The following is a 16,274-nucleotide window of genomic DNA, read 5'->3' on the forward strand; positions in this document are numbered from 1 at the left end:
AAAATAAAAAAAATTAAGTTTACGTCAAATTATGTGGGTCGTACACGTCAAATTTTTAAAAAGATAATTACGGTCATTAAAAAATTAATTAAAAAAAAATATTAGAAAAAAAATATAAAAAAATATGTTCATCAATCTTCAGTGTGTTAAAAACCATTTCCCAAAAAGGTTTGAGAAAATAATTTTAATTGTGTCAAAAAGTGTGGGTCGTACACATGCATGGTATGGTCCTGAAACAGACATTTTTAAAACATAGTTTTTAGAACTCCATTGAAAAAGTTATTTTTTATTATGTGGGTATTAAAATAAATTACATATTTGGAAAGTACACTCAGAGGGCTATCTTTTATATTACAGACTTTTTCCAAGATTCAATTTCTAAGTGTTTCAAAATTTAAGCTCAAATGAGACAAAATCTGAAAATCAGGGAAAACACTTCCACTTTTTGGCCAAAAAGTGGACTCTGCTTCTTGCACTGACCTGTGTGTTTTCATATTATTTTTGGTTTAAAACTGAATAATTTCCCTTAGTACACTACTCTTCTTATAGGTTAATATTAAATTATGGAAATATATTTTTATCAAAGATGATTATAATAAAAATAATGATCTCTTAATGTAAATTGATTGTAATCTTTAATGTGTAAGGTTTGATTGCTTATTTTTCTTACTTGAAATTTAAGTTACATAAGTTTGTAACTTCTTTTTGATTCAAAAATATGGCACGACCCACTTGCAAACAAATCAAGTTATAAATCAATAAATCCACAAATAGAGTGACTTAAAAATCATCAAAGAAGACATTAATAATTGCTATTAATTGATAGTTCTCTTCAATTCATCAATTGACATAAAGGTTGCAATAAGATGTGAAATTTTTTTATCATTAAGAATCTCAACAATTTCTTTTAATATTCTGGATTAAAATTTGTGAATTAAAAATATATATACTTACTTTGAGTAAGAAAATTTATAATATATAATTGCTTCACAAATACAAAGACTAATAACCAATGAAAGCATGCTACAATTTTAATTATTATAATATAAATAGTAATTAACTCACATCTTTAAGTAACTCTTAAAATCTTTAAGAAATGAGATTGAATGTAGACGATAATCTTCACTTGAGGTATTCCTCCAACTCATTATATAAGATATAGAGAACAATGTAATTTGTTATCTATTAAGTTTACTCACTCAAACTCAAATATCGAGAGTTTATTACAATTTGACGCCCTAACAAATTATATATAAAATTAACTATTGATTGTTGAATTCATGATATATCTCAAGAGTAATGTGGAAATGAAGTTAAATTGAACAAACATATTAATCGCCTCTTTCACACTAGAAAATATGTGAAGTTCATAATTAGAGATGAAAATACAAATTGTTAGGATGGAACTAATGAATATTACGACATCATTATAGTTATGACGTTTATAATTGACATAAGAAAAGAAAAACGATTATCAAAAAAATTATCCAATTTTTTAACTTAGAAATAGACATTTTGTCTATCCAACACTCTAAATACACATTCTGTCCCTTGATCAATTTTTTACGATCCTTACATAAGGAAAGCAAAAGAAACTAGGGGAGAGGACCTAGTAGTCGAGCACCTAACTTTACACTTCTCAAAAACCTATGTACAAATTTTAAATTACTCTCAATATTTTATAGCAACTTACTTGGCAAGTCCCCTGTGTATAACTAAGGTTTCAAGGCCACATCATCAAATATGATGCTACACTAGCATGCTTTTTGCCAAGGTGTCCAAAATAGTCCAAAAAAAAGTGAGATCGATATTTGTGCAAAAGTGAGACCAATACTTGTGCAAAAGTGAGACCAATACTTGTGCGCTAACGTGGCATCACATGATTCATTGCTTTTTAGTGCTTAGGGATACATTTCATTCAATTATGGGTAGTCATCATCACAATAACAATTTTAAAGTTCATACCAACAATAAATTAACAAATATGAACATTAAATCAACAAACACTATCATAGCCATTGAAACACACTCAACTACTAGATCCTTTTCCCTAGGGGAAGAGCACCAGTTACCGTTCATGTTCTAATAACCGTTCACTCCTTACACACCCAACCCCCTAATTACTAACTTTAAAAAAATAAAAATAAAAATATTACACATGTACCAATAGCCGCTCATTTTTAAGTTTTTTTTGGACCATAATTGGCTCATTTGTACATAAGAATTGAGTGCAGGGTTATTGGGGCATCTTTAAACAAATATCAGGTGACACTTTGAAAAGTGTACTTTTTTATCTTTGCACGCATAGCGGATCTCACAGTATGCATAGTTACTACCCAGAACCCAAAACAATAGCTATAAGCAATTAAGTTGCATAAAAAGACAATCAAAAAAATAATCAAAATCTAATGTACCTTTTAAAATCTAAAAAATAATCAAAATCTAATATACTTTTAAAATCTGTGACTGCTACTGGTACACTTCCCTGATACACATACATCAAATTATCTCAGTGATTTTATTGGTCCACCACAATACGCGTTCGACAAATATAAAAGGAATTCTTATCGGAATGTACATCTGTGAACCCCTTTTACTGTTAGAGAACGTGAAGAAAAGAATCTTGTTTTGTTCCTATTCAAATCTGACTCGAACTAAACGAAGAGGATGACTTTGGCGACTTTTCGCTGCTTCTGCTGATTTTGCGCGCAATTACCGTTCTTCCACCCGTCAAGACTCTGACTTGACTTAGGTAATCTTAGTTTTTCTCTCTATACTTACAAAACGTAGATGGTAAACAATTATATGTTTCGGCCTGGAGGAATTGTCCGGTCTGGCAAAGCAGCATGGCTTCCCTGCAAGGAAATAAGGACTGCTATGCTTTGGTTCTTCTCATTATCGTTTCATTCTACACAACCCACGCAGGTGAGATTCACTCTTATTGAGACTCTCATTTGCATATAGGGAAGAAATTGGAATTGCTGTCTTCTTCAGTTGTTTCATTTCACGTTATTGTTGCAGCCAAGTTATATTTTCAGGGTATATAAATTATAAAGTTTTATACAAATGTTGTCAATATATTACAAGGAAGTATAATATTTGAAGCATTTTTTTTGGATGGATAGATTTAATTCAAATTAAGAAAATCTGTTAGGTTGTGGTTTTATACAGGTTTTCTAAGATATGGAAATTTTCAGAGTATTTTAAAGCAGATAGTCTAATGAATTTTGGGTAAGCCTAAGATTTGAAGTTCCAAAATTTGGTAGTTCTATTAGTTTTTTAAACAGCAGTTGGTAGTTGAATAAGAAATTATCCTTAAAAATTTTGTCCGGATCTAAATTTAACTGCAAAATCTCCTGTACTAATCTAGGAAATTTTCTAACTGCACCCCCAATATAAGTCCTGTGCAAGCAAGAAAAACAGGGGCACCTAACACAGAGTGGGATACTGGATTACTTGACAAATGAAGGGGTGAATCTTAATGATATATCTTATCTGGAAAGGAGGCAGGTGGAAGATTGGCCTGATTGAGCTCTGAACTATAAGCTTATGATCAACCACCTTAAAGCTAGGTTTTATGTTTTTGGCCATCCCATGTGGCATGTCAAAGCCTCTAGAGGAAATGATCATGTTGAAATCGGCACCGGTGCTTAAGGTAGTCTTATCCCATTGATAATGAAACATATTTTATCTTCATTCTTGTGGGCTATCAATATTTAGACATCCAAGTTGGAGCATGGAAGTTTATGATGGGTAGGATGGGATGAATTTGGTTTTGATATGTGTTTAGCCGAGAGGGACCATTATAGATGATTTTCTAAGAATGTTGAAAGTGGCAGCGGGTGATGCAGTTGTGCATGGATGTTGAGGACAAGGATAATGTGGCTTTCCAGACAAGTCCTTTCACAACAAGAGGAAAGGGCAAGGAGTCTGTGCTTGGATTTAAAATTGATATAAAAGTTACAGATGCTACGATTTAGGAATTAATGTTGAAGATCTAGACATTAGAGAAAATTTGCCAACAGATTTGTGTGGTTGTAAGAAAAAATATGGTACATGGATTATGGAACTTACTAGTGGATACACAATGCCTCTATTGGAAAATGATAAGACCGGTTAGGGTAGTGTAAAGGGTGAATGGGATACAAGGCTATAGATTTCATGGGTTGGATGAGGTAGCGGTTCTCTCAATGGAATTGGTTGCAGTTTCGATCAATGGAGTTTATAGTAGGGCTTTAACCACTGATTGACAGCTCCACCTAACATTGTTAATGGCCCGTTGGATAGTTTCACAATTGCCCTAATGTGTTTTGGTAGTACTTTGCTTGTTTTGCAATATTTATTATTATCTGATGACTACTATTGGGTGACAGATATTATATGTTTTTTATTAGATTAAAAAGTGAAATTTAGAGTTCTATTCCTGTTACAGAATAGGAGTTTATTACGAAAAAAGTTCTTTAAAAGGAATAATTGAGAGCCTGGTTTAATCTTGTTATAAGTTTTTTATTAGATAAGAAAGGAAAATCAGGGTTCTATTCCTGTTATAGAATCATGGACAATGGGTGGTGTAGTTGTACATGAAACTTTCCTTGCTCTCTTGATGCACTATCCTGTTGAAATGGATGTTGAGGACAAGGATAATGTGGGATAATGTGGGTTTCCTGACAAGTCCTCATGCACCAGGAGAAAAGAGCGAGGAGCCTGTGGTTGGGTTTAAGGTTGGTATAAAAGCTATAGATGGTACGATTCAGGAATCAATGTTGAAGACGCAGACACTAGAGAAAATTTGCCACTGCAATTGAATAAAAAAAAAAATTAGGTACAGGGATTCAGGAACTTACTAGTGGATGCACAATGCCTCTATTGGAAAATGATTTAAGACTGTTTAGGGTAGTGTGAACTGGGAATCAGGGTGGAGGCGATAAAAGGTTTTGGATTTCATGGATTGGGTGAATCAGTGGGATCAATTATTCCCTCAATGGAATTGGCTCAGGTTGCTCTTTCAATCAATGGAGTTTATAATCGCAGATTGACAGCTCCACCTACCATGAGAATGACTCGTTGGTTTCACAATTGCTAGTGATATGCTTGTTTTGCAATATTATCAGGTGGCTACTATTGGTTGCTGTTTTAATCTTATAGTTTAGAGATATTTTTTATTTTTTATTAGATAAAAAGGAAAATTAGGATCCTCAAGGAAAATCGGGATCTTATTTCTGTTAAAGAATCAGTCATAAACTATAGCAAACAAAATTCCCAAAAAAGGAATAATGGAGAGCACATAGGAAAAGCAAACGTTGTAATGCCCACATAAACAACACATAAAATACTTTCCCCTATATTTTAGTATTAATAGTTTATGAAAATAACCTGTTAATAAAACCCCCACATATTAACTTCAAAAATTCAATTGAACTAAACTAAATTTTGTTGTACTGAAAGTAAATTGTATTGATTTCATGTTAATGAAATCTCTTAATATTCAAATATATAAATAATAATAAATCCTTTCTTTCTTATGTCTAGCAGATGGTGAAAAGATAGGAGTATGCTATGGAATGCTTTCAGACAGTTTGCCTTCTCACAACGAGGTGGTGACTCTGTTGAAGTCGAACATAGGAAAGGTGAGATTATACGAAGCAAACCGGGACGCCATGCAGGCGCTGAAGAGTTCTGGAATTGAAGTGATTGTGGGAATCGGCAACAATGAGCTTGAGAAGATTGCAGGTGATCAAGGTGCAGCAAACGGATGGGTGAATGACAATATTAAAGCATTCTATCCTTCTGTCGACATCAAATACATTGCAGTGGGAAACGAGGTTTTTGCAAATAGAGCATACGTTTCATATCTCCTGCCTGCTATGAACAACATTCAGACGGCATTGAGTAACGCCAATCTGCAGAACGACATCAAGGTCTCTACACCACACGCAACGTCCGTCTTGAACAATTCATATCCTCCCTCTCAGGGAACATTTGGTGAAGATATAAGTTCTATACTTAAGTTTCTGTCAGATAATGACTCCCCTTTCATGGCCAATGTCTATCCATACTTCAGCTACAAAGACAACACGGATTCAATTTCTGCAGACTATGCATTGTTCAGATCGATGAGTACTGTGGTGAACGATGGCAGTCTAATGTATAACAATTTGTTCGATGCTATGGTTGACACTTTTATATCTGCTATGGAAAAGCTGGGACATTCCAATATTCCAATTGTGATAACTGAAACCGGGTGGCCTTCTGCAGGCAATGTCGTGGCTACTGTGGACAATGCCCGAACTTACAACAACAATCTCATCAAGCATGTTTTGTCCAACGCCGGAACGCCAAAGAGACCTGGAACCACAATTGATACATATATTTTTGCACTGTTCAATGAGAATCAGAAGGGCGGAGATGAGGAGGAGCGCCATTTTGGTCTGTTTGAAACCAATAAAACTCCTGCCTACACAGTGTTCAGCTCACCTGAAAGTTCCAGGAGTTTGAAAGTGGTGTATATATATCTAACAGTAGTCTAAAAAATTATTTTTTAAACTAAAATTGTTAGCACCTCCAATACAGAGGAAAACAGAGCACTGCTAGAGCACAATTTATTAAATTAATTTACATTACAAATCAAATTTCTATGTACAAATTCATACCACAATCTAACTCTAATTTTCAGTTGATGATCGATTCGTTTTTTGTGTCTCAAAAGGAAGCCCATTTTATTTATTTTAAGTAGAATATTAAATCTAAAAATGTTTTTATAAAGAAGCTTCTGATATTTCAAGATTTTTAATAATACATCATTTTAATTTTATTTTTTGTTAATAATTTTCTTAAGATTGATTAGAATGAAATATAAATTAAGAAGATATATAAAAGAAGTGAAAACATTATATTAGTATTCATCTTTAATGTTTACATTTATCATATAAGTAGTTTTGGAGTTGATTTCTATCATGTTAGTGAATGTGTTTCATTCCTAAAATAATAATAATGCAAATGAACAACCTGAACTTGAACTTATACAAGATTTTAGATGTAATAGACATCAATTTTTAAATGTTTGGTTATTATATTAAAAATATTTTTTTTCAAAAATATCCATTATCAACTTTAGCTAGTTCATTTTGATATATGTAGTCCTATGCAAACAATATTTATAAGCAAGTCATTATATTTCATTACTTTTGTTGATGATTATTCATGAAAATCTTTGTTTTTAATTTTTTAAGATCAAAATAATAAGCGTTTGATATATTCAACAAGTTTGGAGCCTTCATGGAAAATGAAAATGATGATAAAATCAATCATGGAGGATAATTTTGTTCAATAGATTTTACTGATTATTGTGATCTTAGTGGCAGCTAAAGACAACTCACCATTTCTCACACACCTCAAGAATTTGACATCATTGAAAGGGAGAATCATACAATGGTGGAAATGGTAAGGGTTATATTACAAACCAAGAGATTGAGCAATTGTTTTTTGGGCTTTACGTAGTTGCTATTGTAGTGTATATTTTCAAATTATAAAGTCTCACTAGACACTTGTGAATCCTTATGAAGCCTAGTAAGAGAGAAAGAATAATGCTAATTATTTTGAAGCTTATGTTCCTATAGTTGGTCAAAAGGCATAAATTTAGATCCAAAAAAAGTGAATCATACATTTTTGTTTGTTATAGTGAACAAAGTAAAGACTACAAGTTGTCTAATCCTCTGACAAATAGTATTTTTGTGTCAAGAGATGTTATCTTTTGGTAAAGGGAGAGTTTAGGTTGTAAAATCCTCTTATTAATTGTATGATTGTGTCAAGAGATGTGATTTTTGAAGCAGGAAGAGTTTATGAACACCAAAAAAGACATGTTGAGTCCAAATCTATTTTTAATGATAGACTCAATGATGATATTGTTAACGAAAAGTCCACTGATATTTTAGTTTCTAGCACTACAAGTCCATAGTGCAAGTCTAGCTCCAATTTAAAGTTCTACAAGATAGATAAGAATAGATAAGAATTTGAAGTGACATTTATTAGAGGAGTATAAGTCAACATAGGAAGATAATTTGAGAAGTGAAATAATGAATTTTACTTTAATTTCACAACTTAATTTTGAACTATCATTGTTTGAAGATGCATGTACTAATGAGGTTTGGATGCAAGCAATGCAAGAAGAGGTAGATTCTATTAATAGGAATGATTCTTGAGAACTTACGTAGATTCCACATGAGAAGAAAAATATTGGTACAAATTGGATTTACTTGAGACTAAGTACAACATTGATAGTAGTGTTGAAAAATCTAAGGCATAGCTAGCTATAAAAGGCTTCATACAAAAATATGCATAGATTATCAAGATATATTTGCATCAATAGCAAGACAACAGACCATTAGAATAATGGTTTTACTGTGAAAAGTGTCTTCATAAATAGGTAGTTAGAAAAGGAAGTCTATGTCCAACAACAATAGGGTTTTGAAGCGCAAGGTAAAAAACAATAACACCAACTATACAATCTAAAGAAGGCTTTGTATGGCCTCAAGCAAGCACTAAGAGATGGTATGCTAGGATTAATGATTAGTTTTAGTATAATAAATTCAAGAGAAGCAAGAGTAGGTCTACTCTTTACTATAAGAAATGAGGTTTCTATGTTGATGATTTGTTGTATATGGGTAGTAGTTTTAAAATGAGGGATGAATTAAAAATTGTTAATGACGAACAAATGTGAAATGAAAGGTCTAGGTCTCATGCAATACTTCCTAAGAAATTGAGTTTCATTAGAGTGAGGATAGAACTTCTATTTATCAAATAAAAATATGCAAAAGATAATGTTGAAAAATTTGGTACAATTGAATGTAAAGCAACGTCCATTTCATCTACTTATGGAGTTGGGTTATGTAGAGAAGATATTACTAAAATAGATGATGAAACAATTTACAAAAAGTAATGTTGGAAGATTGATGTTTCTAACTCACACAAGACTATAAATTACTTATTTAGATTCTCTTATTTCAAGGTATATGACTAAGCTATCCAAAATTCATATGAAGAAAACGAAGAGGATATTGAGGTATGTGAAAGGTACTAGAAGTTTTAGTATTCCTTATTATGCAATTCTAAAAGGTTTCAACTTGTTGACTTTAGTAACTCTAATTGCAGGAGTAGTTTCAAGGATTAGAAGCCTACATTTGGTATTTGTATTTCACTTTGTTTGGGTTTAGTTACATGGAGATCAAAATAACAAATTACTTTTTTTCTTTCATCTAGAGAAATAGAGTATATTGTAGTCACCTTTGTACATAAACAAGTATTATAGCTTTGAAAAGTTCTAGAGGATATTGGGAGAAATAAATTTAGCCTGGAATATTTTTTTTGTGACAACATAAGTATAATTAAATTAGTTTATAATCCTATTCATCATAATAGGACAAAGCTTTTTTATTCGAAATATTAATTCATTTGAAATTTGATTCAGAAAAAAGAAGTAGAATTGAAGTATATAAAGACTCAAGAACAACTTGCAGATATCTTTACAAAGGCAATTAAAAGGCTTGATTTTTGACACTCTGAAATCATCCTTCAAATCTGTTTAGCATCAAGAGGAAGTATGTTGATAATTGATACTACAACTAATTTTTATCAATATATTTTCACAAGTTTAATGCAGTTAAATTTATGAAAGTGCCAAATGCATTGGCCAATAATAAGCCGGGATTAATATGCATCTTAAACTGCATGATAATGATTAAATTTAATATATTATTTATTTTTTGAGATCTGTTTTTATAGGGATTCAGACAATTTTGAAATCCCTGTTTTTTTCTTTATAAAATGTAGCTCTCTATATAACAGGTACCTTCTCGTTTTCTAAAATAAGAAACCAAAATAAAACAATTTAGAATTTCTTGGCCTTGCTAATTGTTAAGTTATGGTACTTCTTTCATGACTGTTGTATTATTTCACCACACATTATCTTGTTCAAGTTTGCACGTATTAAAGAAAAAATGAATCAGCACACATTATCTTGTGCACATTTGCAGGTATCAAATGAAAATGAATATCTGTAATGCTTATAAAAGCCAGATACAAAAATTGCAAAGGCAAGGCAAAGAGAAATATTCAAGTCTGAAAAATAAATTCAACATTCTGCACACAGCCTCATGACTAACTAGAACTACATAAAACACATTTTGCAGCAAGAAAGATACCTAGTAACAAACATGCTTTCAAGCTTATTAAGCAAGCTTCTTGCAAGGACTTGGAAGAGAAAGTATCTGATGACTCCTCTAATTCAGAAATGAGGAGGAACATCAGAGACAGCAAGGGAGGCTTCACCTTCCAGTATTTGAACCACTTGTCTCATAGTAGGTCTTGCCTCTGGTTGAGGATTAGAACAAAATAGACCCAATTTGAGTACTGTCTTCATCTCATCTTCTTCAACAAAATTGCCACCAAGCTTTGGATCAGCAGCATCCATGAGCCTATTGTTGGCATACAGCTCCCTCACCCAATCTAACAAAATTACTTGAGAATCATCTAGAGGAGACTCTACAGGACGCCTTCCACACGCAACCTCCAACATCAAAACTCCAAAGCTGAATACATCCGTGCTGGTGGTAGCCTTTCCAGTGGCTAACAATTCTGGAGCGATATAGCCAGGGGTTCCGGCCACACGTGTGGTTAGGGAGTTCCCATCATGCCTATACAGACGAGCAAGCCCAAAATCCCCCAGTTTTGCATGAAGCTCTGAGTCCAACAAAACGTTGGAAGATTTGATGTCTCTGTGCACCACTTTCTGCTCCCATCCTTCATGAAGATACAGCAATCCTGCACCCACGTCCCTGAGAATTGTGAACCTTTGAGCCCATTCTAGAACTCGGGAAGGATTCTTAAATATCATCTTATCCAGGCTTCCATTTGGCATGAAGTCATACACTATGAAAAACTTTTGTCCCTGCCTGCAGTATCCTCTGATTTGCACTAGATTCCGGTGCTGGAGACGACCAAGAGTTGAAATCTCTGCTATGAACTCCTTCACTCCTTCACTGGTTTCTCGAAAGATAGATTTCACAGCCACTTGAAAGCCTTTACTAGGAAGGATTCCTTTGTACACTTTGCCGAAACCTCCAAACCCTAAGACTTGCTTCTCTCCAAACCCTTGGGTTGCAATAGCTAAATCTTTGTAGCTAATTCGATGAGGCCAATACTGCATCTCCCAGTCTTCAATTAGCTCTCTGTTTTGCTTTCTCTTAAACCACACAACTGCAACCACGAGCACTAGGAAAACAGCGAAAGCGGTTATTACGCCGACTCTTAGCGGGGATATTAGGTTATTGGAATTGGATTCTGGGTCTGTCAAGAATGGAAGAATAGATGCATTTAAGGCCGGTGCCGTTCCATTAGTACTGAAGCTCCAGGCGAGAAGGTAATGTTCTTGAACGAATTTTCCAGTAGATGCCAGGAAACCAACATACATTTCTTCCTCCAGAATGCTCGACAAACTCAAATTTTTTTTCCATATCAGAGGTCTTTCCGGGCGAAGTGAACCAGCGAGAGCTATGGTAACATTGAGCTGATTTTGCAGATGATCATAGTCTATCCAAGTTTGAATATTCCTTCTCCCATTCAGATCTAATTGAATGAACTGATCACCAGCCCAGTAACCTGCAGTTTTAGATTCTACATTATGAAGAGAGTTGAGATCTACTCCAACGTGATTGTCGTTGATGACATCGAATTCTGGGTTCTTTACCGTGTCGAATTCTACTGCAAACAGATGATTGAAAGGTTGTCCCATGCTTGTGAAATTGAACAAGCCAAGATATGAATCTTGTTGGCCAGCCTTATGTGATTTCTTGGGCATTATGATAAATGTCAGTCCATTCCCACTTATCGAATGCTGTGAAGACGGAGCCATGGCGAAAACGAAAGTAGTGCTGAATGATAAAGTTGCATTCTTGGACCCTCGTTCTTTCATACGCACAGCTTCTGAGTATAAAACACTGCCAGTAATGTATTCTGAATGATTGGTGAGGCGGATACCTATGAGATTGGGTTTCGTTACAGCGTTCCCTTGCAAATACAGGCTTGACAAGTTTCTACTGGTTAAGCCAGTCAGTCTAGGAAAGACGAAGGTTGTTTGTGTTTGAATAGACAGGCATGGGTGGAAGAGGAGGTAAAGCACAAGGACGACTGACATGCCTGCCATGGAGGGAGTGAAGATTAAGATTTCTGTTGCCTAGTAGAAAACCAGGACTCTGGCCAAATGCCTGACTAGTAGTATTCATCACATAGCCTAGTCTAACTTAAAAAGGAGTTTGATCTTTGACAAATCTCTACTCTTTCTTTTCTTACACTATACAAAACGAATACAGATTTGTTTTGTGTAGTGTAGGTTGTTTGTGCATGAGTGGACAGCCACGGGTGGAGGAGGTAACTCACAAGGACGACAGACAGGCCTGCCATTGATTAATGAGGAGCAGGGAAGGAAGATTCAGAGTCTAAGATTTTTGTTGCCAAGTAGAAAACAATGACTGGCCTTTCTTTGACTAGGATTTACCTTATAGCTTAATCTAACTTAAAAAGGAGTTTGTTATTTGACATAACTCTATTCTTTTCTTGACCTACACAATACAAAATAAATGAGACAACCAATTCTATAATTCCAACAAAATTAGTTTAATATACATATATAGAATTTGGATAGTCTAAAATATGATAATCTCTTTATTCAATGATATCATATTTCCACAATCTATAATTTTATAATGTTGTTCTTTCTGAATTAGATTGTATGAGAATATTTTTGTATCAATGTTTTGGATCACAAGTTGTGATCCATCATCAGGATAGAAGAGAGATAAATGTGATCCAAAATGTTGATAAAAAAATTCTCACACAGTCTAATGGAGAAAGAACACCATTATGAAATCTCTTTGTTCTTCAACATAAAAAGCATACACCAACCCATTTTTAGAATTATTTTTAGTCAAACATAAAATTATAACTAGCCAATAATATCTAAACTCTCTTAAAATATTGCTCATTTAGAACACCCCATTTTCATTATAATATAACAAAAATACATAGAAATGTTTTTGATACATAAAAGGGAAACAAGGGTCCTAATCCCTCATAAAAATGAAAGAGTTATGAAACAAAAAAACCAACAAAACTAATATCTAGAAAACATAGGTCTATGTTTCAAAGAAGTAGCATAGAAACAACACCAAAAATAACAATAGAAAAACATGGAGGAAATACCAACCAAATCTAAGGTGGGCTTTTTTTTAAATTGATTCTCGATAAGTAAAATTAAATTGACCTCTCAATCAAGGTTCCCTACATGCTCCTACAAACTTTCTTCAGCTCTCCTTTTGTTCTTAGGCTCCACCTTAGTGTCTTTATAATTTATCTTCCTAAGATCAACCTTTAGCCTCACAAAACTAGAGTTAAATCATTGTAATATGTCATTGTTCATCTTGATAATCTTGTTCCAAGCTTCTTCATAGTTATTCATTCTATGTTGGATTATATCAATCCCCTCCTTCAATTCAACCCATTTATTATCACATGTATAACAATTATTAACTTTCCTATTCATGGTTTCCTTATTCTCAATAAGAGATTCAAACTGAGAAAACACATCAAGAATATTAAACATTCACCTCGAGCAACTTCGAATGAAAAGAAGAATCTCAAAAATTATTATTAGATTCCTCAAACTAAGAATCTTCCTCTTCAAAAAAAAAAATCAATACATTTGGAGAGTTGGAAAGAATCTTCTCAACTACCTTCCCTTTATCACCAAGAATATCATCACCCTCCTCAATGCCCTTTTTCTTAATTCCATTAGAAAAACTAGCAAGCCCAACTAACCTTCTAGCACTGTTAACTACATTAAAGGAAGGGGGATTAGCAGGCTTTATAAAAAAATTCTCACTCTTAGTCATACCCTTTGTAGCACCATTATTATCCTATAGACATTAGAAATGGGGTTATCACCAAAACCAATATGGTCCATACCACTAGCCACATATTTTGCATTAATGAAGAGCATGTCTTTTTCAAACTTGACTTTAACATTTTTACGTTTCACTTTATAGTTACAAGGGGGTTTTCATAGCAACCTTCTTAAAGGATTAAAAATATTTTCTCCAATTCATGGAGGTCTAGGAACTTCTTTTTGTTGGATTTTACATAAGATCTAGGTTGGGGGCCATAATATTGACTTGGGGAATTTTTTTGATAATGGGGGTCTTCACTAGCTTAGGTTGCATTACCTACTTAGTAGTGGGAGGAATATTATTCTATGACTTAACAAATGGTTTAGAAGAAGATGTGGGAGGTTTTTTAATCATAACTTTCTCTATACGAGTTTTAACAACATGTTCAATAATTCAACCACTAGGATTTAATATATTAGTAGGGGTATATACCAAGTTGAACTATTAAAGGTACTAAGTTAGGCCTTGCTGTAAAGGAGGGGAAGCACCAATAGAAATAAAATTTTCAAATAAAGTTATCATAAAGAAATGAAGGATAATTAAATGATTGTCTAAGATGTACTTGTAAAGAGAAAATGGTAGCAATGAACAATGGAGAACCTACCTTCCAAAGTGAAGTACTTTATCAAGGACCAACTCACTTCACTCCATGGGTGGGGAAGAGCATCCCATATATAACTAGTGTAGTATTTGACTAGAGATTCTCACTACTTGAGCAAGTCTTCAATGAATTTCATGTCTCAATTCTATCCACCTTCCATCAATGACAACTAACCTACATAACCTTGTTGATCATAGATTTTGAAATAGTGAATTTAACGCAACCCACAACTACTTGTTTCAGCTCCACAACTCACAAACTAGTGACCAAATACATGGAAATGTTAACATAAAAATAATCAAAGGAATCTAATTAAAATGGAATTTCCATCAAAGATTGATTCAAGATATTTTTTTATTAGTGAGGTAAAAGATACAGTTAAACTATTAATAAGATGGTGGTTTAACCTAATTAAGCACATGAATAAACCAACAATATTAATATACCATTAAAGAAGAAAACATAAAAAATATAATCAACATTAGATATATGTTAAAAATATCTTAAGGGAAATATCCACCACTAAAGAGACCTAAACTTGAATTAATCATAGTCAATTATGCACACATGCCAATATAATCACTTATTACTATGGCATTAATATAGTAGCATGAGAGTTCCTACAAAAGAACCATACAATCCTCTATCACATGTCTCCAATATATAGAAAATAAAAAACTAGAAATCATCAAGTGGTATCTAAAATAATAAGTCAAAATCATGACCCATAATAAAAGCTAACACCCTCATAATCATGGTCAAGCAACTCAATATAGTAAGTGATGAGTACTAAGAGGGGGGGGGGGGTGAATTAGTATACCTAATAATCGCAATAAATACTTAAATAGTTTAACTATTGACCGGTGAAGTGGGTTAAACAATAACTTGATTAGAACAAAAACAAACCAGATAGCAAATAAAGAATTCACCCACAAAAGTGTAATCACCATAACACAAGTTGTTTTTGATGTGGAAACCCAATTGGGAAAAACCACGGTGAGTAAAACTCACAAGTCAACTATCTGCAGAATAGTAACCAGACCAGTTAAGGTCAGACCAATTAAGGTCTTACAATGTTCTTCACCAGAATAGATTCTGTTAGGAATCCAGATCTCTATTAGGAGATAAGTCCTGTTAAAGACTACCCTATTAAAGGATTTCAGATCCACGACTGTGAACCACCTTGTTAGAGGATTTACAATAGGCTTGGCTGGGCCTACCCGGTTAAGGTTTCAGACTTGTCGAAGATATTAGTAATCAACAAGTGAATGATCTAGATAGTAGCACATAATGCTTGATTAGATTCCTGATAACTCCTTGTTAATGCATTCAAGCATTACTTCAGTCTTCTATGCTTTGCACTCTCAATCTCAGTCACGAGATACATTTCCTCTCAAAGACTCGCACACATCAACTTTTGTTCTCTTTTTAAAACCCTAGACATGATGTCCTTAAATAGGAACTTGATTTCATGTTGGTCCAATAGGATTAGATTACAATTTCCTAGGTACAGTGCATCTAGACACATTTGGTAACACGACACACATTACATGTATACATGTATACCGGTTAATTACATATACTAATCACCGATTAACAGGTGAAGACTGGAAAACTTGATCATAGTCTATCTGATCAAAAGATTAACTGTCGCTCGGGGTCTCCGTTCTGCTTGAGGT

The 16,274-nt window shown here is 33.6% G+C and overlaps 2 protein-coding genes across 2 annotated transcripts; one reads left to right on the forward strand and one right to left on the reverse strand.

The window, feature by feature from the left end:
• The first annotated feature begins 2,677 nt into the window (after positions 1-2,677).
• On the forward strand, positions 2,678-6,647 carry LOC131057127 (glucan endo-1,3-beta-glucosidase-like). The gene is made up of 2 exons (XM_057991310.2): positions 2,678-2,925; positions 5,533-6,647. Exons 1-2 carry the CDS (start codon positions 2,847-2,849, stop codon positions 6,525-6,527), a joined length of 1,074 nt encoding a protein of 357 aa, XP_057847293.2. The 5' UTR covers positions 2,678-2,846; the 3' UTR covers positions 6,528-6,647.
• A 3,632-nt stretch (positions 6,648-10,279) lies between these two features.
• LOC131057128 (L-type lectin-domain containing receptor kinase IV.2) lies at positions 10,280-12,187 on the reverse strand. The gene has a single exon (XM_057991311.2). The coding sequence runs from the start codon at positions 12,185-12,187 to the stop codon at positions 10,280-10,282; it is 1,908 nt and encodes a 635-aa protein (XP_057847294.2).
• Positions 12,188-16,274: the final 4,087 nt, after the last annotated feature.

The sequence above is a fragment of the Cryptomeria japonica genome, chromosome 7, assembly GCF_030272615.1.
Source record: "Cryptomeria japonica chromosome 7, Sugi_1.0, whole genome shotgun sequence".
Classification (NCBI taxonomy): Eukaryota; Viridiplantae; Streptophyta; class Pinopsida; order Cupressales; family Cupressaceae; genus Cryptomeria; species Cryptomeria japonica.